At 39.4% G+C, this 23,038-nt stretch overlaps 2 protein-coding genes across 2 annotated transcripts; both read right to left on the bottom strand.

Moving 5' to 3' along the window:
- Positions 1–352: 352 nt before the first annotated feature.
- LOC144199520 (kelch-like protein 38) lies at positions 353–21,940 on the bottom strand. Its single transcript, XM_077721197.1, has 8 exons — positions 21,804–21,940; positions 17,023–17,082; positions 15,138–16,825; positions 3,882–4,108; positions 1,843–3,109; positions 1,628–1,769; positions 1,065–1,170; positions 353–859 (listed from the first exon to the last, which is right to left on the bottom strand). The coding sequence occupies exons 5-8, from the start codon at positions 3,048–3,050 to the stop codon at positions 567–569; spliced, it is 1,749 nt and encodes a 582-aa protein (XP_077577323.1). The 5' UTR covers positions 3,051–3,109; positions 3,882–4,108; positions 15,138–16,825; positions 17,023–17,082; positions 21,804–21,940; the 3' UTR covers positions 353–566.
- lratd2b (LRAT domain containing 2b) lies at positions 19,860–21,950 on the bottom strand. The gene is made up of 2 exons (XM_077721198.1): positions 21,804–21,950; positions 19,860–21,587 (listed from the first exon to the last, which is right to left on the bottom strand). The coding sequence occupies exon 2, from the start codon at positions 21,441–21,443 to the stop codon at positions 20,589–20,591; it is 855 nt and encodes a 284-aa protein (XP_077577324.1). The 5' UTR covers positions 21,444–21,587; positions 21,804–21,950; the 3' UTR covers positions 19,860–20,588.
- Between the last annotated feature and the right edge of the window lie 1,088 nt (positions 21,951–23,038).

The following is a 23,038-nucleotide window of genomic DNA, read 5'->3' as shown; positions in this document are numbered from 1 at the left end:
GCTCCTCCTGTCGTTGCCAAGAACCAGTCTGGTCCAAATAAAGGTTCTGTCTGCGTAAGATGGCATTAGACATGTCGAGACATGCAGGAGGTATGAGATATGCAACCCACGTTGCACTTACTAGCAACATGACAGTTTACAAACTGGGAGAATGGAAAGAAAAGATATTTATTTGTGACCATTATATATTATGGTGTGGTATCATATTAGTAAACTCGGATTGTGAAATAGTACACACATTTCAACAACAAAGATATTTACAGCCAGTTTAAACAAAAGCAAAAGAACTATTATTAATCTAGTCCAGTCTCCATCCTCAAATAGACACAATTCATTATTTTTGTTGTATAAAAATAGCACTTTATTGTAAAAAGAAACACAAGACAACAACAATAATAATAACAAAAATAGACTTGTAAAATGGTGAAAAAAAAGTCTAAAAAAAATGGTTTCACTGTAATATTCTTTTCAGAGTGCAGTTTATCGAGTGCTTTCAGGGGATAATAATTATTGCATTTATGAGTGAATCTTTTAAAAGTGGACTTTTCACTTTGATCAGTGCCATCTTAGCTACGAGTTAGTCCAAGTTGTGACACACAGGTCAGTGTAAGAGAGCCATGGTCAAAGAGTTTAAACGGTAAACTTCCTTTGACTGTCCAAGCATCTGTCCTCGGGTCATAGCACTCAAAGTTATCTGAGTCCTCAATGACATCGTGACTGTTGATATATCGTCCGCCGGTGATGTACAGTTTGTTATTGAGCACTGCAGCTGCATGATGCATTCTCCTCTCTTTCAAGTTGGCACACTTGACAAAGCAGTTGACCTTAGTGTCATAGGCGATCACCCTCTTGGTGTAGCCTGGGACCAAGAAAACATTCACATGAGACTCAAATCCCAAATAGTAGGCATGAAAAAAAGAGCAAAAATACATGCTGACAGTCATCTTTTTACATACATTATTATCATAAATCCAAACAAACAACAAATCTATTGCAACTTGAGTAGCACCATTTGTTATCATACTAATGTATTTTCTTATTTTTATTCAAAGCTGTGCCAGTACCTCCGACAATGTATATTTTGTCATCCATCACAACGGCAGGAGCGGACACATTCTTCACTGTTCTGTTCTCCATTTTGCACCACATGTTTCTGGCAATGTGATATACCTGCACAGGTAGATATCAATGGGAATAAAACTTAAATATCAAAACTTAAACAACAAACACCTTTTGCTTCTTAGGAATTTGCATGTTCTCCATGTGCTTGTGTGGTTTATATCCATAAATGGAATTGATTCTCATTATGAATGTAAATGTAAACACTTGTTTGATAATGTGAGTCATTCTTCTGGAACCAGACACTTGGGTCAAAAGTACATTTTTGGCTGTTCATTTTGTACTTTTTGCCAAATTGAGGAAACTTGTGGTCAAAAGATATTAGAACCATCCTTTATTCAAGCGGTATTATTATTATTTCTATTGTTTTGGTTATTATTATTATTATCTATTTAGCTATTCATATCTGCACAGTTGAATGGAAAAATATAGGCTCCAGTTTTCCTCAACAACAATGAGTGTGTGTGTATATATTAGAGAATGGATGGCTGGTTCTATTGGTTGTCACCTGAGTGATTCGAACTGGGTTCTGTAAGTCATCCTCTCCTCCAAACATATAGATCCTTTGGTTGGTAGCAGCCACAGCAGGGTACAGCACAGCCACAGGCATGGGGGCCATGAATTCCCATTGGTTGAACATGCTGTTGTACCTAAAGGCATTGTAAAAAGAAATGACATTGCTGCATTATTTAAATGTCACCAAATATTCCAATCTTAGCTTACCTTTCCACGCTGTCCGTCAGCCGTCTGTTGCACCCGAGTCCTCCCAGCACGAAGATAAAATGCAAGTAGGAGATGCTCTGGTGGGCAAAGCGTTGCTCCAGCAAGGGCTGGGCCATCCGCCATTCGTTGGTCTTGAGCGAGAGGGTATAGACAGTTGAAGAAACTTGACAGTAGGATTTTGATTTGGTGCTCAGGCCTCCAGTGACATACAGCACACTGTGAAGGGCCACATAGGAAGCTTTGTATAGTCGGATAGGAAGTTTAGCCAGACATTTCCACTCTTGACATTTCTCATCGAACACTAAAGCTTCTCTTGAAGTCTGTTCATTATTCTTCCTTCCTCCTACAACAACCAGATTATCATGGTAGGTGCAACGCCTGGGAGCAATCCATACTGGTTTAAAGTCGCCTGTCGAGTCCCCTAAATATTTCGTGCTTAGAGAAAACAGGAGGCGGCGCACTGATTCGATGAGCTCGATGCAGAGGGCGGAGGACTGGATCAAAGGGTCGCTGGCTATGAACTGGAACAGGTAAGTGGGGTGGATATGGCGTAGGCGCACTTTCTTAAACAGGTCACTAATGGCGTTGCGTCTGGGTAACGGGTCATGACGGATCCAGGTGACCAGCGTCTCAAAGACCTGCTCTTCTTCTGCGCAAAGACCGTCATCCTCCAGGTAGCCCATAAGCTCTGGCAAAGAGAGTTCACACATATCCTCTGAATGAGAGACATCATAGAAGTTCTTCCTTGCCATATCTTTAGCCTTTGTTCTCAGAGTATTACAGTTCATGATCTCTGAGAACCTAAGCATGCTCAAGCAGTTGTCAGCATCCAGTTGATCTTGAAGAAAGCTGGAGCAGGCCTCGAAAAGGCGACCGTACTGCAGCATGGATGTGGCCTGCATGAGAGGCAACACATTATCCATGCTGATGTGAGCCAAGCCCGTGTAGACATAGTCAATGATAGTGTTCAAGGTGGCTGACGTCAGGCCGTGCAAGTTGATCCTGGTCTGCCGCCTCTCTGTGAAGTTATTGCAGAACATGGCTCGGAAGTAAGGGCTGCTCGAGACGAGTACATTGCGGTGGCAAGGGATCTCCACGCTCTCCGAACACAATAAAACATCAGTGAACTGGTTCTCCTGTCGTAGGCTGTTGAGTTGGAGAAGCAGGTTGGATGGCTGCTCTATATCTTTGTAGCAGAACACCTCCATTGCTGGGGAGGGACACGTCACAAGTTTGTTGTGTGATGGGTTGTCTCTTTCTAGGTCACCTAAATGACAACAAGTCAAATTTCATTAAGGTCAACTTGGCCATTGGGTCGCTTCCATGATCATTTACATTTTCACAAAGTCAAACATTGACTTTCAATTCATTTTAATATTCTTACATTACACAATATGGCACAGACAAGCAGTGTGAATGAAGTTGAATACGTTGGGTCTGAAATCCATATGAAAAATAGACCTTACTGTTACACTGTATACGTAAATACTACAGATTCTGAATGTTCAGTGTCACTTTGGCTTTTGTGTTTGTTCAATCTGTGGGCTCCAATACCTGGTTGGGTATTGAATAACTATTTTGGTATGCGGTTTCCACTATCTGACATTGTGCTGTCATGTATCTCTTGTGTTGCTGTTTCTCCTCACTGGCCAGCTACAGGATTTTTTTCCTTTTAATTAATCGTTATACCCATTGGTTACTTAAGGCTCAAAAGTCTTTTTGACCTGAATGAGGATAAATATGAATGGAAAAGGTTATTCATTCAAGGTTATTTGCAATTGTTCTCTTGCTGGACAGTTCCACAACATTACAAACTACTCTAAGAACATTTTTTTTGCTGAAGTTTAAACACAAAAAAAATGTGCACATAAACAGACTTTCTATGTCGTGAACTGAACAGATAGGGACTGTAATGCAAAGCCTTACTATAATGTGAATTTCATTTGATTTCCAAAAAGTGATAAGCAAATCCAGTTTTCTTTATCATCAAGCTATTGCACTGTAGACCAGTCTGAGACTTATCCAATCAGAATGCTTACCTTCTTGAACCTTTATCAGACTTCTAGCAGGGTTCTTCAATGTATTTCTGGCTAGCAGTCAGCAGAAAAACTGATGTCTTGACATTTTCTTGTTCTTTCTCCCTCTTTACTCTCGTGTTGCTGCTGTGTGACCATGATCTGAGGGGGGCTGTCTCTATGTAGGAGTGTGCCACGGGCTTCTTGTTGTTATGATCCCCCTCCACGAGGCCTCTGTGTACATTCCTACACTAAAAATAGGGCCTGTTTGGCAACATAGCAGCAAACTCACATGTGACATGAAGGAGGGCTTTCGCGGTATCCACTGGACACCATCTCCAGCGTCATTTCATTTCTGCAACAGGATTGTTATGATCATCGATAACATTGACTTTGTTGACGCCATGTGCTGCTGTAACACAAACGCTGAAGGCTGAGATGAACAACCGGTCCTGGCCCACACTATTGCAGATCTTTTTAAAGATTTGTATTAGAAAGAAGTTTGATTTTCTTGGCTGGATGTACTGTATAATCATCTGTATTGCATTTTCATAAATGGTAGGGCCCAAAATGCTCCCAACATATCATATTAGTTGTTATTAGTTTTGCCTTCTCCTTGGACATTTCCACAACTAGTGAATACCTACGCAGAATATCTAATAATGAGTTTAATTTTCACTTATCAAATCACCTTGGAATGAAGTTTCTTGAGCCAAATAACAAATTTCCCCTTTTGGCCATTGCTTTATTGCTTTTTTTGTCATTCCAAGCCCCCCTACTAGTGACTATGTCATATTCTGGGTGAAACATGAAAGTCTCCTAACAAATCAAATGATTTTTCTAATTGAAATCAAAGAGAGATTTGCATCTGGAAATCATGATAGACAAGCAAAAGCAACTATAAAACAGAAAGAGACAGCACCATCTACTGTCTAGTTAGATCTAAAAATCATTGTCAGCCCTGGCCAAATTAAAAAGTAAGCAATTCTTGAAATAGGTTTTCATTGAAAGCATTTAACATTTTACGCTTTTTTTCCTTAAGAATCCAGACCTTGTTTCTCAAAATAGCTTACCCACCAATAACAAAAAAATCAACTTGAATATAGAGTGATTCAATTTTTAAAATGCAAGCGGGTTAAATGAAGAAGTATTCCTAAATGATAGCAGCAATGGTTTTCTTTCTGTCATGAATGATAACAAGAATGTATAGGGAGCCTGAGGCAAACAGAAAATGGAGACACACTGGAACTCTGACTGCTCCAAGCTCACACTGGCACAAAATTGCTTGTTGCTGATATATATCACCAAAAAAACATTTGGACTCAGAGGTAGAAGCACGTATGGGTTCGCTATGGTAAGCCCCTCACAGACAATCCAGATTGGTGAGAGATTGTGTTGAGTTTCATCAAACATGGCTGCTTGTCATCGGTTGATGATACAGTATACTCATTTGAACCTGACCCTGATATCTTGATTAAAGGTTTCTGTTCTGCTGTTGAGTCTTTGTTCATACATTTTTAACTTGAGTTTTAAAGCACAATGTTATTGTTTTCTGTGTTTTATAGAAAGTAGCACTGCTTGGGTTTTTGAAAGGTGTAACATTGTCAAAGTTACTTAAGAATTCTTATATAGTCTTCAACCTGCAGAATTCTGCAGACAAAAATTGAATGAGGCAGAATCCAGAAGGCAGTCTATGGTCTTTCATTTGCTAATCTTTTCAAAAGTCTGAAATTGCTGCCATCCTACTTTCAATGCTGTCTTTCCAGAAAAACACATGTTGAAAGCAATCAATATGTCACTTGCAAAATGGAGCTTCCATTTGCAAGATTTCCATAATGTCATATTTACAGAAAGAGAGATTTTAAAATTCTGGGTTGTATTGATGTGCTTGGATCTGAAAGGATGACAAATCACTTTGACTACATCCCTCAATTGCAAGCTCCCAAAGGAATCCACTTCTTGCTCCACTCAAGTGTGATATACACAAGTTTGTCACTCTGTCATTTCAGTTCACATTTCTACTGCTCACAATTGGCCACCAAGTCTAAGCATGACTTAATTTATTGACTCTCACAGCTCTGACAGGTCTTACTAACCAACAAAATGGGTCAACACTCACGCAGGCCTACAAATCATGTCCGTCCATTTTTTTTTCTTCTTCTGAGCGGCACTTTTTTATGGAAAACACTCATTGACACTTGCTTGATTGCAAAACTGAACTATAATTACTAAATGGATTTGTAGTTGGCAGGTGCCGTAAGTGTCCAGATCCCAAACAAATGTCATATGAGGATATCTTGCCACTGCTCCAGCAGGGGAGTATTGAACAACTATAGCAGAACAGAGTTTAATATTTCATTTCCTAAAATGGCAGTCTTCAGGGCAACAATTTTGTTGTTATCCACTAGGTGTCAGGAAAAAGTAGTACGGAGTACAAATCAGTTTTGTTGTGACCTCTCTTGAGGAGACTGAGTCTGGACTACACAGTAGAGGAAGTGAATAATGATGTACTATAACTGTACAGTGTATGAAGTCTCAGTAAATTCAAATTAAAAAGAAATAAAGGAATTAGGGAGGAAAAACAATCATATAAAAGTATGCACATTTCAAATCAGGGTGTTTGGTCGGTTTCAGTACCAGCTGGAATAGGCTCTATCACCCCTGTAACACTTTTCAGGATCAGTAGTCTGAAGAAAAGATGTAAGAATATTGGTGTGAATATCATTAGAGCATATTTTATGATTTAATTGGAATTTATGTGAATATGCTTCACTCTTTCACACATTCAGGAGTCGCAAAATTAATTTAATTTACATTATTGAGTCAGAGGTCCACCAGCATTTAAAAAAAACACAATTTCCTTTAAGATAATGATGATGAGACTAATGACATTAGTCTTCATTTATGTTTTTTTTTAAAGCAACAATAACATAGTGGCATGAGTTTAAATGCTCATCTCGTAGTAGTCGCATAAACATATTTCAATGCTTTTGTGATTGCCTATCTTTATGTCCTTACAAAAAAAGCCCATTGGTTTGTATTGTGGCGGTCACACAATATTGGCAATCAATGCATGAAAATGATGGTGGCGAGACATTTTATGCAATGATTTCATGCACTCGTGGCTTGAAAAGTGATGAGGCCTTTTTGGTCACATGGAAATAGATAGAAGCCCAAGAGTAGTAGGAAGGTATTGCCTCAAGGCAGAAGAAGATCCATGCCGGGCAACACTGAGCGTTCTAATGTGTCTCTGATGAAGAGATCAGATGTGGGAATCAACAAGTGAGGAGAATGAGAAGCAAGGAGATTTGAAAGGTAGTCCACGGAGGCTAAGGCAACTGAGGAGTTGTCATGGGAAGGCTTGCCGTGTGTTTGTGTGTGCGCGCACATACTCAAACACAGAAGAGGTCTTAAAGGGCTTATAGTTAGCTGCTTAAAATTCTTTTGACGTAAGCAGCACATGCAGGTTTTGTTATTTTGGATGGGAAAAACAGCTTTGTTACTATGTGTGTGTGTTTTTTTTATTCCATCACTCTTTTTTTTTGCTCCAGTTTCATGCAGGTCTCTCCATTGAGTGTGTTAAACGTCACAAGGGGCTGTCATTTGAATATATTTTCTAATGGATGTTTAACATGTAATATGAATTGGTAATGGTACTTTTGAATAAATGGAGTAGAAGAAGAAAAAGAAAGACAGGAGGGTTTTTTTTTCTTGTTTTTTTTCAACAGTGTGTTTTTTCCACATTGATAACTGCGGACAATTTGGTACTACTGTGTTATGTTTGCATGTGTATGTGGAATATATATTGATATTCCACTTGCAACTCGAGCAGAAGCTGATGTGTTTAAAGTGTCAAGGCAGTCAGGTGCAGCGTGCTACAGACGAGGTTGGAAGAAAAGAAAATATAGAGGAAAAAGACAAGGGGCATGAAGGGAGCAATATGAGGAGACAGCAAGTGAGAGGGACATTGAGAGATAGAGAGAAAGAAATAGTAAAATGTTGAAATCCTAAAATATTTCCAAAAAAAGAGACTATATTATCAGTAAATAACAATATAGAAATGAAGTACAGAGTTTGTAATAGCGCAACAGGGATATAGTATGTAGGTAATAATAATAATATGTCCTAAATACATTTATTTGAAATACAACACTGCTAATTTCATGTTTAGTTTGACAATAAAATTCAAGTGTACGTATGAGAAACTCAAATAAACCTCAAGAGATAAGCAGTAGGTTTCACTCCGGGAACCCTAGTTTCCTCCCACATTCCAAAGACATTCTTGGTAGGCTGATTGGACACTTTATATCTCTGCAGCCATTACATTTTTCCTCAATTTGCTTTTTTTGTAGCCTACACAACCCTTTGTGCATCAAGCAATTAGACGAGCAAGCGAAGATAGGACCAACGAGACAGGATTTGTGAGGGAGAATCATCACTGAGTGTGTGTCATGGAGTCCACACACCAAAACCGTCAATAAAAGGCTCTGAAATCAATAAGGTCAAAGACAGTCCATCAGTTTTAATCCTGTTGATCACAACCACCCACATATGGTTATTCATATTTCTTCACAAAATGATACTTACAACCTCTATGAGGGATCCGTTATTTTTTACAAATTTCTGTTCTGAAGTCTTAAAAAATGATTTGCCTGCTTTGATGATGCAACATTGATGACTTTTTTCCCAATATTTTTAATAGGCATGAAATTTCTCATACAGCACTGAACTGACAGATCTCCAGGCATTAATGTAAAAGCAAATCAGAAAATCATTTTTCACTTGAGCTTTTATCTTATAAGTTCAGCACATACCCAACGAAGAAGAAGAAGAAGAAAAAAAATCAGGCTTCAAAGAATCCCTTTGGGAAGTCAGCGGACATTAATGGTTTTGTCTCCTACCAAGCAATTGATTGCATTCACCTCCAGTGTCTGGTCTGAAATCGTTCTTTAAACATGGGCTAAAATGAAAAGCTGTAGGAGATGGACTGAAGACCATTGATCCAAGCACTGACTGCCTGCCTTATTACATGTCTTTCTCACCCCTGGTTCATGAGCGTTCTCAACTTCCAACCTGTAATCCAGCCTTTAGGTGTCCAGGCAACCATGCTGTCTACTATTAGGCCATGTGTACGGTGGTATCAGGTCAAGAAAAAGGTGCCCGCGGGGTGCAAATTAATCACCCCTTTCATTTATCTGCAAATCACCATAGACACTCCATAGTTTTTCTTTCCCATAGTATAAAAACACCTTGGGGTACAATTAGAGGCATGTGAATAAATTATTACTAATACATGCACATTTTGCTAAACTTTCTTATTGGCTGTTTTTCCAAGCCACTGATCTTCTTCTTGTATTCATGACAGTGCTTTCACACAAAAAGAAATCTACATACAAATATTCTGCCCCCTCAGTATACCAATAACGGTTTACAAGCTCCTGCAAGGCATCTCGCAAAAAGACACATCATTTTTTTCTGAAAACTTAGAGTAAACCCAGCTTTAGATAATACAATGATTTCGGAGGCAACCTCATATGGAACAAAAGTCAAAGGCAGAATTGATAAACTATAATTCATGAGACAATTCCAAACTCCAAAAAATAGTGTAGTCCTGGTACTGTCTGAGATTTGAGGTAACAGGTGACTTTAAATTGTGTCTTATTCATGTAAATTGGGTACTTGGCTGTTGCGCTAAATGGAAATGGCATAAAATCGCAGGTGTACCATTTGCCATCTATCTATTTATCCTGGATCGCTAGATCGTGACGCTTTGTAGCGTGACTTGATTAGAAATTTCAGTGAGAGCCTCAAAGACTTCAGGGCAAATTGTTTCAGTTTAGAAACTAACTGGAACATGAGCGTGCTACTGTGGCATGAGTTACAAGTGATAGTTTCATTGAAAATGCTATTGATGGAGCTCTTATAACTCACATAAATAACTTTCAATTTGAATTCCGCCCGTCTGTTCAATTGAGACGTATCATCAAGGTGTCAACCTAATTAGATACAGACAGCAGAGAATGTTTCTAAAACGTGTAAGAAAGCTTCTAACAACAAAAACAATAGGGCGAAGACAAAATTTGATATTTAATCCTGTCGACAAATACTCCAAACAGATTAAACCAAGGTTAAAAAGATACTTTGTCAGATTCAAATGCAGTAGGAGTATTCAAATGGAAAGTAATTTGTCAGAGTGATTATTAGAACGCCATCAATCTTGCATGTATTTTTTTTAAATACTAGTTTCTGAAATAAAATAATAAGATGAAATTTAGTGTGCGACTTTTATAAATTTGACCCAATCAGTCAAATTTGAATGAGAATCAGGCTGTTTACAGAACCACTACATCATCAGATGGCGTAATTAGATATATTAGAATACATTCTTGTCGGGTTAGGAATAAGTTAAACCTCTTATCTATTAGACGTAATCCTCGTGTGTTGACTTTTCTATGCTATGATAAGGTGAGTTTCCCAACAGATTTAGCCACAAATGCTTCAAATTCCTGTGAATCGCATTGAATTGTTCACAGTTTTCTATTAATCATCTTGAATTGGACCATAGACTACATGTTACAGTAAACTACTCAACAAGTGTTTCATTTTTCTGATAGGAAGAAAAGTAACTTAGTAACCATATCCACTTCCCTTTATATATTCCCTACATGGCCTGCAAACACCCCATCCTGTGATCAAAAAACCTCCGTGCGTACACATTGCTAGAAGAGTAAAAATGTAGTCAAATCCATTTGGGGAGAGTGACTGTTAGAAAATTGTCCCTGACTGCTTTTGCACCCTTATCTCCATGACAGTGAGGCAGCAAAGAGGGATGAGACTTGCAGGGGGAGCAGCGTGGCGTGCTGGCCCGGCTCGAAGACAGAGAGGGTGATTGTGACTGGCAGGCCCAACGCAGCAGAGGGGCGCGAGGAAGGACGGCAAGGCCCAAAGACCAGAGCTGCGCAAGTAATGCGTGTCACATCGATGATGGCCAAACCAAGAAAAGTTAGGATCAAGGTCGACCTCACGTCTTGTCTCCTAGTGTTTCATTTAGTCTTTATCTGTTTGTCTTTTTTTTTGCTCTGCCTCTCCTGCCTGAGCCTCAACAACTCTTCACACTTGACACAATTCATCTGTCAGTCTAGCTTTTATTTACTTTTGGTCTCTAAAAAATTCATAGTTGACTGTTATTTTGGACAGTAGTCTTCTTGCAATAAAAGACTCATCTCGACACTCTTTGAAATTAAGCACCATGAAATAGCGTTTTCAAATACAGTGACACCGTGACATTACAGAAGATATAATTGCATTTTGTATGCCAATTATACTTTGCATTTTTTTTAAATCCCTGCTGAAGGTGGTCTTGTCATTCCTTTTCCATGTGGGAATGTGATGACCATCTCAATAGCTCATGTTGTCAGGTTTAATTTAACATTTGCATCACTGTGACAAGATATGCGCTTAGACGAAACAAAGCTCAACCGTCCCTCCTAGATACTGAGTTTTTCCTCATACAGGCTTGATAGTAATGCTTAGCCAGAAATATATGTAATTTTAAAAAATACTCATACTCCTTTTCACGGTCACCATTTACAAAAACAAAATGATGTCATAAAACGAGCCCCAGCCAGTCACACAACTGTTAACAATGAGAAAATTGAAAGATAATCATAAAAACGCATCTTATCTTTACATGTCGAGGCCAATTTTGAGGCTATTTTTTCACCAATCACTGATACAATATGAAAGCATTTTTCCTCTGCCTAAGATTTTTTCACCAGTCTGTGAAAAAAGCCAGACAGAAATCCCAGGAAATAGATTATTGAGAACCACAACACTACGAAACCTTCTTCTATCCCTGTTGTAATGCGTGTCCAAATGAATCTTTCATAGATATCTGTGAATTTGACCAATGCTTATATATAGTATTTTAAAATACCATGCTTGGAGCAGTTTTCAGGGTACATTTTGTATCAAAATCTTGTAGTTGGACATTCACAAATTAACCAAACAACTACTGACTTTACATTGACTACTCATTTATTTCTTATTTATTGATTATTTATCTTTACTGTGTATTAATTTCTATGTGTCTGCTTGTTTCTTGTTGCGTCCATAGACTCAGTGGTGCCATAAAACCATATAACTCATCCTGGACTTCACTTTGCTGACCTCACTTGGACTATTTATTTATTGACTATTTATTTGGCTGTCCGTTGTTACTAATAAAGGCTTTAAATCTCATTATACTTGTATAATGACAATAAAAGCATTCAATTCAATAACATAATTCTACATCCCCATTTCAATAGGTACCTAATAGAAAAAATCCAGCATGAACTTTCCCCTCTGCAACAATGTGGAAATTTAACCAGTAGAAAGAGTCTAAGTAGATGAATGGTTAGCACGTCGGCCTCACAGTTCTGGGGTCGAGGGTCAGTCCTCACTGTGTGGAGTTTGCATATTCTCCCTGGGCTTGTGTGTCCCTTTTCTCTGGGTACTCAAATTTAGCTGAGATAGGCTCCAGCAACCTCGTAACCCGCGGGAGGATAGGTGGTTCAGAAAATGAATGAATGAAAAAAAGGAACCTAAGCAATTGTGTTATAAAATCAGTGACAATGAACCGCAAATATTTTAAAAAATATTTTGGTTTTAGAAAAATTGAATTGCAAATCACACAACAGAAGATGCACTGTCGATGAGGTGACATTTTGTTTTGAAACCAGTTGGCGACAATCGGGAAACCTAACAAGCCAAAAGAATCCAAACATTGTCATTGTCATTTTTGAATATAAAATACTAATCCATCCCACAATAGGTAAAGTACTGGCATGGCTATAGTTTTGTAAGCCATTTAATTCGATGTTCTCCACTATATTTTACCCTGAAACGCCTGCTTGAGAGACACAACCTGTTCTCTGGCAAAATATCTTGATGGTAAATAAGCACTCTTGAAATATAAAATACAATGCAAATCACTCAAAAGAATCATTTCCTAACAAGGGATGTTTTTGAAAGTAACATTTGCATCGACAGGGACAGAGACGACCTTGCAAATCTGTTTTTTTTTTTTAAACCCACTACTTTAAGAAGTTACCGAGAGGATCTTAGGACAAAAAGACGGCAAAACTACCAATCATTCCCCTTACTCTCCGCCCTCGCCTTTCCACTCAGAATCCTTCCCGCCACCTCTTTCTCATTAAAATCACTTGCTGGCATGGTGATGTATTGTTAAGCACCCTTAATGGAACTTGAGGATTCTTGATGTGCCGTCATTCAAATGCTTATGCTCACTGCTGGTGAGTCTAAATTGCCCTCTGAGCTGCATTAATCTTCACCTCCTCCACTGCACATTCATTCAACTTTTGGTATTGGGGAAAGGGCAGATCTGGAATGCAGACTACTACTACTACAACAGGCTTGAACAAAAGCCTTCGCCCGGTGCCAGTTGGGAATTTTACCAACGGCCAGCGAAAAAGCCACACAATGAGGAAGGCCAAAACGGGAGAGAAAGAAAACGGCAGGGAAGCAAGAGGGGGAAAAAGTTATTGAAGTAGACGGGGCACGGTGACATCAATAGCATCCTAAGCAGAGAGCCACAAACTAGGGAGTTGACAGCTGGGGGACCCGTGTGCAACGCCACAAGGGGATTAGCAAGGTTTCGGCATCTGACACAGAGGGGATGAGCGTCACGGGCAGAATAAAGAACGTCGTGTGGATTAGAGAGCTTCCCGACACTCTACTGAAAATCATGAAGAGCTTAGAGGGATATAGATATAATTAGTGATCGGACACATAGAGAGCCATTTTTCACTTTTTCTCCAGTCGGAAACCCCCTTGGGTCGCGGCTCACATTTCCATATGATCGACATATGTAGAAATGTACATTAAAAATCAATGAGAGGCAGACCGCTGAGGCAACATACCCGTACGTTGATCACTTTACTAAACACAATGAACACCAGACAGACACGGCCGTAGCTGACTAATGTATCCTATGAATATTAAGCCTGAATTATTCATCGGAGAGCCGTGTAAAATGCCAAACATCTTTGAATAATTGTCAGGAAACAGAATGCATGTCGGCACGTTGAGCTGATGAGCCGACAGTAACACTAAACATTGTGAATCATATCTAAGGACTTGGGTTGATGATTTTACCTCCTCAAGAGGTCACGGTGCCTTACCGCTGTGTCTCAAACCATCAACTCTTAACTTTTTATCGTCCGGCCCTCGGATAACAGGAGGACCAATGACTGAAACACACTTACAGCTGGTATAATCTGTAAAATAGCAGAGCAGAACTAAAAGTTGGCTGAACATCAGGACAATCTGTGACTTGAAACCCACCCACCCTCATGCGCCATTATAGAAAGCTGCCTCCGAGGCAAGTGGGACAACATAGACAGGAAGGCACATGGAGATAAGTGTGCGTGTTGTTTAGGAACACGCAGTTATCATCGTTCTCCTCCTCTGCTCTAATGGAGTCGTTATCACCGAGGACTTATCGCTGGTTTGTCGCTGAAGATCAAGAGCACAACTGTGCTTGCTGCGGGGGCTCAGTGCCCTTTGATGAACTTAGTCAAAGTTTAATTTAGGTAAATAGAAAGCCTGCTCAGTTGGCTACTAAAAGGAAACGCATGTTGTGCTTCCTTTCCTCTATGCGCTTGTTTTGGAACTTGTGGCCCTTCCTCTTTGGATCCTGTCCCTCACACGGTGCAAGCAACTCCTCATTATTGCTCACAATTGTCCTCAGTGAACCCCCTAGCAAGTGTGTTTATGTGTGTGTGTGTATGTGTGTGTGTGGGTATATGTCCGTGCCTGTGTGTCCGTTTGATGCATGCGTCTGAAGAACAAACAATAATAAGCATGAGAAAGCAATCATTTTCTATACTTATCCATAACAACGGGAAAATTTTGCAATTAATTTCATTTTCACAGTGAAATCATTTGGACTCTTTGCTTGGAGTGAAACTGTTTCATATTGATCACATAAATAGGTTCTAGAAAGGGATTTAGTTGCACAATGTAAACTACATATTTGTGAATGGTTACTGTCAACATTGTCAACCCGTATTTTATACTTTGGCTTTTATTTGGGTTGTGGGCTATGGGGGACCAATGGCTGTAGTCATAACAACAAAATATATAGGTGAACTCCATGGGGGGAAAAACAGGTTTTAAAAACAATTTTGGAAGCTTCATGCCAACTTTTTGGTAAACTAAAAATAAGGTTAATTAATTCATGCATTCATTCAGTAATATTATTATTTGTATACGTACCTAATCCTCATGAGAATGGCTGTGGGTGCCGGAGTTGATCCCAGGTGATTATGTGCAGGGGGCAGGTTGCACTACTTCACAGCCAAACACAGGGTACAATGAGACAAACAGCTTTTCATACCCATTCACATACTCACGTTTACATGGGTTTTTTTGGGATGTGGGAGGAAAACGGATTACCTGGGGGAAAACGAACGGGTGCATTGAGAGAAGATGAAAACTCAACACAGGAAAGCCATTACATGAGATTGAACCTTTTCAGCTCAGAGTTGTGTGGCGACGTGCTAACCAGGCAACCACTGTGGCGGTAATCATTTACAAGACACTAAATTACAATTTATTGGCGTTCCAAAAATGTGTTTTCACATTCTGCATCATTGGCATTAATCCAAGCATATTTAAAGTCCTGGATGAGGGATTTCTTTCTTAATTTTTATGAGTAGTTTTGTTTTTTTTAATTGCATTATAATGACTGTCAGTTATTTACAGACATTTTCTCCCCATGGTTGAACTGGCTTCCAATCATTAATAAATAATGAGGGTCAGTTGTGTTATAGAACCGTATGATTATTCATACTGATCTATTTGTTCTCTTATAGCAAACTAAACTGTAATGTTGCCCATAACATGGTAATTTTATAGAAGTCCTGTTTTATATTATACATACTTATAAGTGCCATAAATATTGGTAATTAAACTGGGTTACTTTTCCTCGCAAAATTTTAACCTTGCAGTTAAATAGTCCAGTGTAGGTAATTTATGTGACGTTTATGAACTAATGAGTTGCATGTCTTTAGTATTCAGTGTGTCTTAAAGTCTGGTGCAGCCAAATTATGGACAAATACAGATGTCTCTTAATATTTGGTGGGTGCATATTACAGTGCAAAATGATAGTACCCAAGAATTACATGGACTTACTCTTTCAGGATGCCATTTGAACAGCTCCTCATTCCTTGTCCTGAAAAGGGTTAAAAGTGAATTCTCAATGTTGTCATTACCAGTTGAGATTGTGATCATCATCAGTACAGTAAGTGTTTGATGCATGCGTATGTTTTGTGCATCCATTCACTTGGGGGCGAATGTAATTCATCTTTCCAATTAGTTTTATAATTATGAGGCAATAAACGTAGGTGCTCGTGGGACATTTCTCTGGCACATCCACAATTAGCATAAGAAGATGTGTTATAATGGTAAATCTACACTCACAAGATGGAGTTCCATTTGAAACACAGTGCAAGCTTGAGTAAGATTTAGGAAGGAGAGGATGAGAATATCCCAACATGAAATGCTCTTGGGTTTTGGTGGCTTTGTGACATGCATTGATGAAGTAATTTGAATCTCCACATCTCTTTCTCCCTTTTCTTATTTGCAATGCCACCTTCTGTGTTGGTCTTCAAAAAAGAGATGCTTGGAGCTTGCCTTCCAGATCGATCTGCATTCATCACATGATCACTCGGTGAGTCTAAATTTGCTTTACCTCTAATAGCTCCAACAGAGCCGGCAGCATGCCGGAAGCCTGCAGGGCCAGACCTCGCCTAACACCATCCGTTAATTCTATCTCTCTCACACACTTGCATGTGACGGATTCACAGGTATTCACACACACTTTGACTCCCATTTCCATATCTTCACCAGCTGGAGGTTTCATAGCGGACAACTAACTGAATTGATGGGATGTTGCGGATCACCTGTGGTGGAAAGGGAAGATTTTTCATGTTAGTAGAAAAATATTCTCTATATATTCTATATTTTTTTAAGAAGGGAAATTCTATATATCAAATGTTTGTGCACAAAAGTTGTTTTGCACACACAAGACAGCATTTGTTGTTTTAACCTACTTCATAGACAAAATGGAAAAATCAGTTGTAATGTTAATTTTGTTTACTTGGGGTGAAGAAGCACAACTGTGGTTAACGTCCCGCAGGCAATGTGTAGGGGTCTCACGCTGTAGAAAAGGATCGGAATTGCGTGTAAAAGAAAACACAAAACGGTAACAAAGTTACACTATTGGTCAATGTTCATTGACATTGTGTAGGAACACAAGAAGAAACACTATGCTACATGACAAGGAGACATTTCTGACATGGCAATCTTCCATGAGGCCCCTGAGACCCCAAATGGGTAGTCGTTGATTATGTCACATGACACAAAGTATCTCAACAAACAGTTCAAATTGTCGGCCACGGTAGTCAATGATTCTCCACGATGTGTCCGTCGAGGTGAAAATGGCTGTAATCGTGTAGTCTGAGTCAGGCATTAGAGTTGGCTTCAGATACTCAAAAAGGAGGAGACATTTGGAGGTCAGATTTGGAGCATCTATGGAATTTTAATGAATTAAGACCGGTCTAGGCAAATTGTTGGCCTTCAAATGCAGGCTTCAAAGGCTGCAGAAACTGAAATGAGGGGGAAACTCTGTGACGGTGTAAAACAGGTGAGATTACATGAAAGCAATAATTGTCAGTCACCCTGTGTCATGTAAGAGTGAGAAGGAGCTTTTAATCATTTTAATTAGGGAAGGTTCAATTGAATGATTCTAAAGCAAACCAGCTCGATAACTAAAGCCTTCACTTGTAGACATTCAATGGGAAAGTCAAAGGAACGACAGCAATAATCTGTTCCAGCGTGCTCAAAAGTATCCACTAAAACCGTTAAAAATTATGAAAGTAAGAAAGATCGGAACACACCAGGGATTCACCCCTCAATCTCAGGTCTGTGAGGCGGACGGATTATATAGTGACTGTTTGACCCACTATTTTTCTCTTTCACTCCATTTGGTAAATTTTAGACATTCAAACCACAGAGACACAAAGACAACTAAATCCCTTCTAGTGTTTAAGGAAGATTTAGTTTGAGTTCAGTATCCTTGGAGAAACTTTTACACCAAGTCCCAAACTCAAATACATCTAAGAAGAAAGCCCTTATCACATTTTCCTCGTATCGTGTAGTGATTCACTATGTGTAGTATTTTTTCGCGGTTGAAAATCTAACAGAAATAAAACGGGTAAAACACCTTGAGATTAAATTCCATCCAGGTCATTCGCTCCATCAGCAATGAAACTTACTCATCACTGGATAATGTTAAAATAAAATGGACTCATCAAACTTCTTTGCCTATTATTCAGATTATTACTATTTGTTTTATACACATTTATTTGTAGCATTATATTTGTTTATGCCGTGGTGACTGCTGAAATTCCTTAGGGTATGAATATAAAGGACTATTTTACTATATTCTTGAAATTGTTTGAACATGTTTAAGAAGTTTTTGTTGATAAATACAATTAGTAAACACTTGGATAGCTTCGATTTGGGCCTCCTCCAAAATTGACAGTTTTGCCTGAAGGAGGTAGGCTTTTCTCCAATCCTCCCCAGGAAATCAGTGAAATATGCTAGCCAACAGTCTGACAAGAAACAGCCAACATGTCAAACTAAAAGCTTCCCCTTGTAGAACAATTGAAGGAAGAGATTGGAATGCTCACATCTCTTCTCACATGTCAGTTTCTTTAGGGGGAAATCGTATTCCTCAAGTGTGCAATGGCCCAAATGTACTAAAAAAAAAAATCAGAGCCCTCAATCATTAAAGAAGAAAATGTAATTAATATAAACGTACAGTAATCACACAGGGATAAATCTCTAGTATGAAATTCAATCCCCATCTCATTCCAAATGCTTTGAGGAATATTTTAATATCGTGTACAACGATAGTAAAAAGGTCACCACTGTTAGACTAAGTTTTGAAGTAGTGTCAAACTTCAGAAAGATTTCTCAACGTGTGTTTAGTTACTGCAATACATTCTTGTTTGGACAATATAATGTGATCGCATATTAGAGCAATCCCTGCGATTGGCTGGTCACTGATTGTGGGTATGAATCCTCATAGTTAGTTGGGATAGGCTCCAGCACCCCCACTACCTTTGTGAGGAAAATGAATGAATAATGGAAGAATGACTTCCTACTTTTTAACATTGTAGCGGTTTTAAAACTGTTTACTTGAACATATCCAACTCTCACTCTTTTGTTGTTACAAAAATGTGACTGATATCATAACTGTGCATCTTGCACACAGATGCGTGCACAATTCCGATTTCGTCACAGTGACAGACCGTGCAGAATTGAATAAATGCTAATATGTCCAGCCCCTCGTCTGTTTCTTACAAAGCCACACTGTGATGCTATTTTAGCTCTTTTGGGACATGACCTGTTCAAAAATGCAAAAATAAAAACACACAACACGCATGAAAACATTCTCATGAGAGGGAGGGAGGGAGTGGTTGTTACCCTTCAAGGCCATAACATTTTCAAACAGAACAGGTGGAGCTCTTTCTTGGGGCTCTATTTCTCTAATCCAAACAACACTCACTGCCACCCTAGCCATAAATTACTTCCAGTTGAATTATGTACCACAGTTGCAAATAAAGATATGACTACATAATGAAGGGCTTTTGCGTATTAATGAATGTTGTCAAATAAAATGTGCACATTGGATTGAACTGTAATGGACTCAGTGGTTCCAGGGGAAGGAATAGCAGCCAAATAACCATGCCTCAGGCAATTTATAAAGCAATGGCTTATTTTCCGCTGGCTCCCTGTCTAGATATCGTGAAGAAAAATGACATGCAGTTTACAACAGGTGCTACTTGAGAAGCTAAATAGCTTGCTGAAATGATTAGAATTGCACAAATATGAGATTTTTTTTTTTTGGTATTAAAAAAGGAGAAAATGTACAAGTCAAATATAGATTTATTTCCAGGTTTCTTTATACAAAGATCTTTAGTTTCAAAGAGATGAATCAATGAAAGTGCTGGGTATTGGCAGTAAACAGTAAAGGCATAGTGGACAAAAAGTAGTTAAAGCTGTATTGTGTGAATTGAAAATAACAGGTCAACAATGATTAAGATAAATATGTGCCGCCAAAACCTTTACTCACACAATAAAGTTGCAAAGGAATTAGTAGTTTTTGCTTAAACACACTATGAATCCAATGTCTTTCATCAAATAATTTCCACACAAGTGTAAATTGACATTGTATTGCAAATACTCCTTATCATATAAAACAGGGGATGGATTTAGATTTTGTTTGTATTGTTTAACTTTCCAGTTTACCCGGCTTTTCATTAAACTTTTTTGGCAAATATTTAGAATCTGCCATTTGTTTTTCCACCTAAAACTTAAAAAAATGTATGGCACAAGTTGACAAAATATTCATTTGACTTTATTTCGAGGCAATTCATCACTGTTTACAAGAAGAAAAAAAAGGATAGTGAATATGAAACGGGTTTTTTTTGCAAGTGCAGTTGTATGCATAAGTAAAATAATGGATTTGTCTTCTTTTGCGAGGAGGTAACGCAAACAAGTGTCATTCCACCTGTTTGCACAGTGTTTAAACCAATAGAATATTGCTAAATAGGAGTTCAATAATCCCCCAAGGGCCAAATGAGATAAAACACAGCCTCATTTGCCCAGAGAGTCCTCTTGAAATTCCTGTGTTGCATTCAGGTGATTAGCCAGTTCTTGCATAACCGCATCCTTCCCGATTTGATCGTTCCTTCTCCGCTCCATGATCACGTCTTCCAAACTTTGAAACTCCAGCACGTGGTTCTTCTTATCAGAAAAGTGCATCTTTAAGCGGTACGGTTGTTTCCCGATCCGGATCTCGCCTCCTATTTTAAACTCTCGCCTGCCAAAACGGCACCAGGCCGCAAAGCACTCAGAGTTTCTCCAATAGAGTTCTCGGTCCCTGGAACCGACGTGGTCCACGGCGTTGCGCACAATCACCTGCGGCTGGAGGGCTCGGAACCGGTAGAGACCGTTGACGATGCGCCCTTTCTTGCCCTGACTCACGTCGGTGAGGAATCCGTTTTTAATCTCAGCCCGATGCAAGTGGACCACCTGAAAGTCGCCGACGTACACCGCCCAGTGCGGGTACTGCCCCGTAGCCACAAACTCCAAGACGTCTCCGGGTCGACACTTGTTGAGGAGGCTCTCGGCCGAGTGAGTTTCAGATCCGGTGCTCCTTTCAAACACACACTCTTCTCTGAAGTAAACGGAACACTCCAGCTCATCCGCGGGTTCGAAAGGTTTCTCCTCGTGCTTCGAGAGCTGCTTCTCAGGCGGAAAAGGCTCCGAACGGTCATCGTCGTCCTCGTCGCCATCATCGTCGTCGTCGTCGCCACCGCCGTCGTTGGAGAAAATGTAAGAAACTCCAATGCGCGGTCGTTCATCGACGTCCGGCTCGAAGCCATTTGGATCCGACGTGGGCACCTCGTTGTAATTCAAATGAGTTAGTTTCTCCACCTGGTTCCCCATAAAGGTGAAAGAAAGGGGGAGGACACAATGTGGAGCGCACAAACGGGATCCACCTGTTTTCCACTCAACCGCGTCAACTCGATCTAAAGAGGCACCTATAATCCATGTCCCGGTTTGGAAATCCTTCACTGGACCAGCACCTGCCTGCGTGGACGGTAAACACACAGAGATAAGCCCATATAGTCGGCTATTCTTCTCCTATCCGTGAACGCGGCTTCCAACAGGTGAGACCTGACCCACCTGTTGGCTCAGATCAGCTGCAAAAATGCCATTGAAATTCAAACACTTGTTTGCTGTCACTTTCGTTCAAGCCTCGCATCGTTTTACCTCACCCGGGGATATTTAAATGAATAGACTCACCTGTGAATTTCAGCAAAAAAAAAAAGAAGTATATGCCACTAGTTTCTGGCTTTAGTGTTTGCGGTGTACTCCATGCCTCTCCTTGCCTCTCTACTCCAGTGCGTCGTGGGACTTTCGGTGTTGATTTAAGAGCAAACTCAGGAAGCCTGCCTGCATTGAGCCATTACTGGGAGGTGTCATGATTTAAAGGCACAGTGCACCTTGTTGCCTCATTTGCATGACTTGGGGCTGCGGTTCATTTTTGGGGGGCGGCAACAGATTATTTTAGGAAAAAGTACTATTAGAGACCAGATCTAAATTGTTAGAGTACCTATTTTTGACTATATCACAGTGAAACATTGAAAGAAAAATGCACACCAACGTACAGTATTTATTAGTATAGTAGTGCTCATATGGATGGAATCAAAATATAGAAATGTAATTACCTCTTGATGATCATAATGATGAGGGGGTTGAAATCTTAAAGCTAGTTTTGGGCAGTTCATTGTATCCCTCAGATTTTATTCAAGATCACAACTACTGCTGAATTAACTACTTACTTTACTATAAAGTAATTGTTTGTTGATTAAATACTTTTTAAACTAAAAAAAGATTTGGCATCCACATAAGTGAACATCACAAAAGTTAATTTTTTGGTCTGCATGAAGCAAAATGTGATGTCCAACAAATGAGGACGTCATATTCGTTTATTCCTTTTCGTAACTGTACGGGTCGCACAGGGTGCTGGAGCCCAGCCCAGCTGAAACCCACACCCAGGGAGAACATGCAACTCCGATTGCTGAAATATTCTAAAAAAAAATGAACTTGCATTTGCAAAAGGGCACCAAGCAGAGCCAACTTTGTATTCCATCTTATCTGAAAATGTTTATTTTGACCTTTACACCAGAGCAGTCGAGCTGAAAGCATTACCTTGCCTCCCACAAATTGTTCCCACAACCTTCAGATTTTGTACAGAACGTGTCTGTATAATTAAGCAGTGTTAGATTATCTGATTATTGTATTTACAACTCAGCAACCAAGAGTAGTCTTTGTATGTGACTTGAAAGCCACATACAGAACAGTTTGCTTACCAAACTTCCTGCCACAAGATCTGCAGACAAGATTAAAGGCAGTGTTCATTGACAAGGAAAATGCGTCAAGTGATACATCTCATAATAAGTGAAATATTTCACTCTCTTTAAAGTAGTCTTGGCTTGGGGAATAAATACCCTTAGAAATGCCGAATGCAAGGTTAT

This window comes from Stigmatopora nigra, chromosome 7, assembly GCF_051989575.1.
Source record: "Stigmatopora nigra isolate UIUO_SnigA chromosome 7, RoL_Snig_1.1, whole genome shotgun sequence".
Classification (NCBI taxonomy): Eukaryota; Metazoa; Chordata; class Actinopteri; order Syngnathiformes; family Syngnathidae; genus Stigmatopora; species Stigmatopora nigra.
Note: the sequence above shows the minus strand (reverse complement) of the source record. Positions and strands in the feature narration are given on the sequence as shown.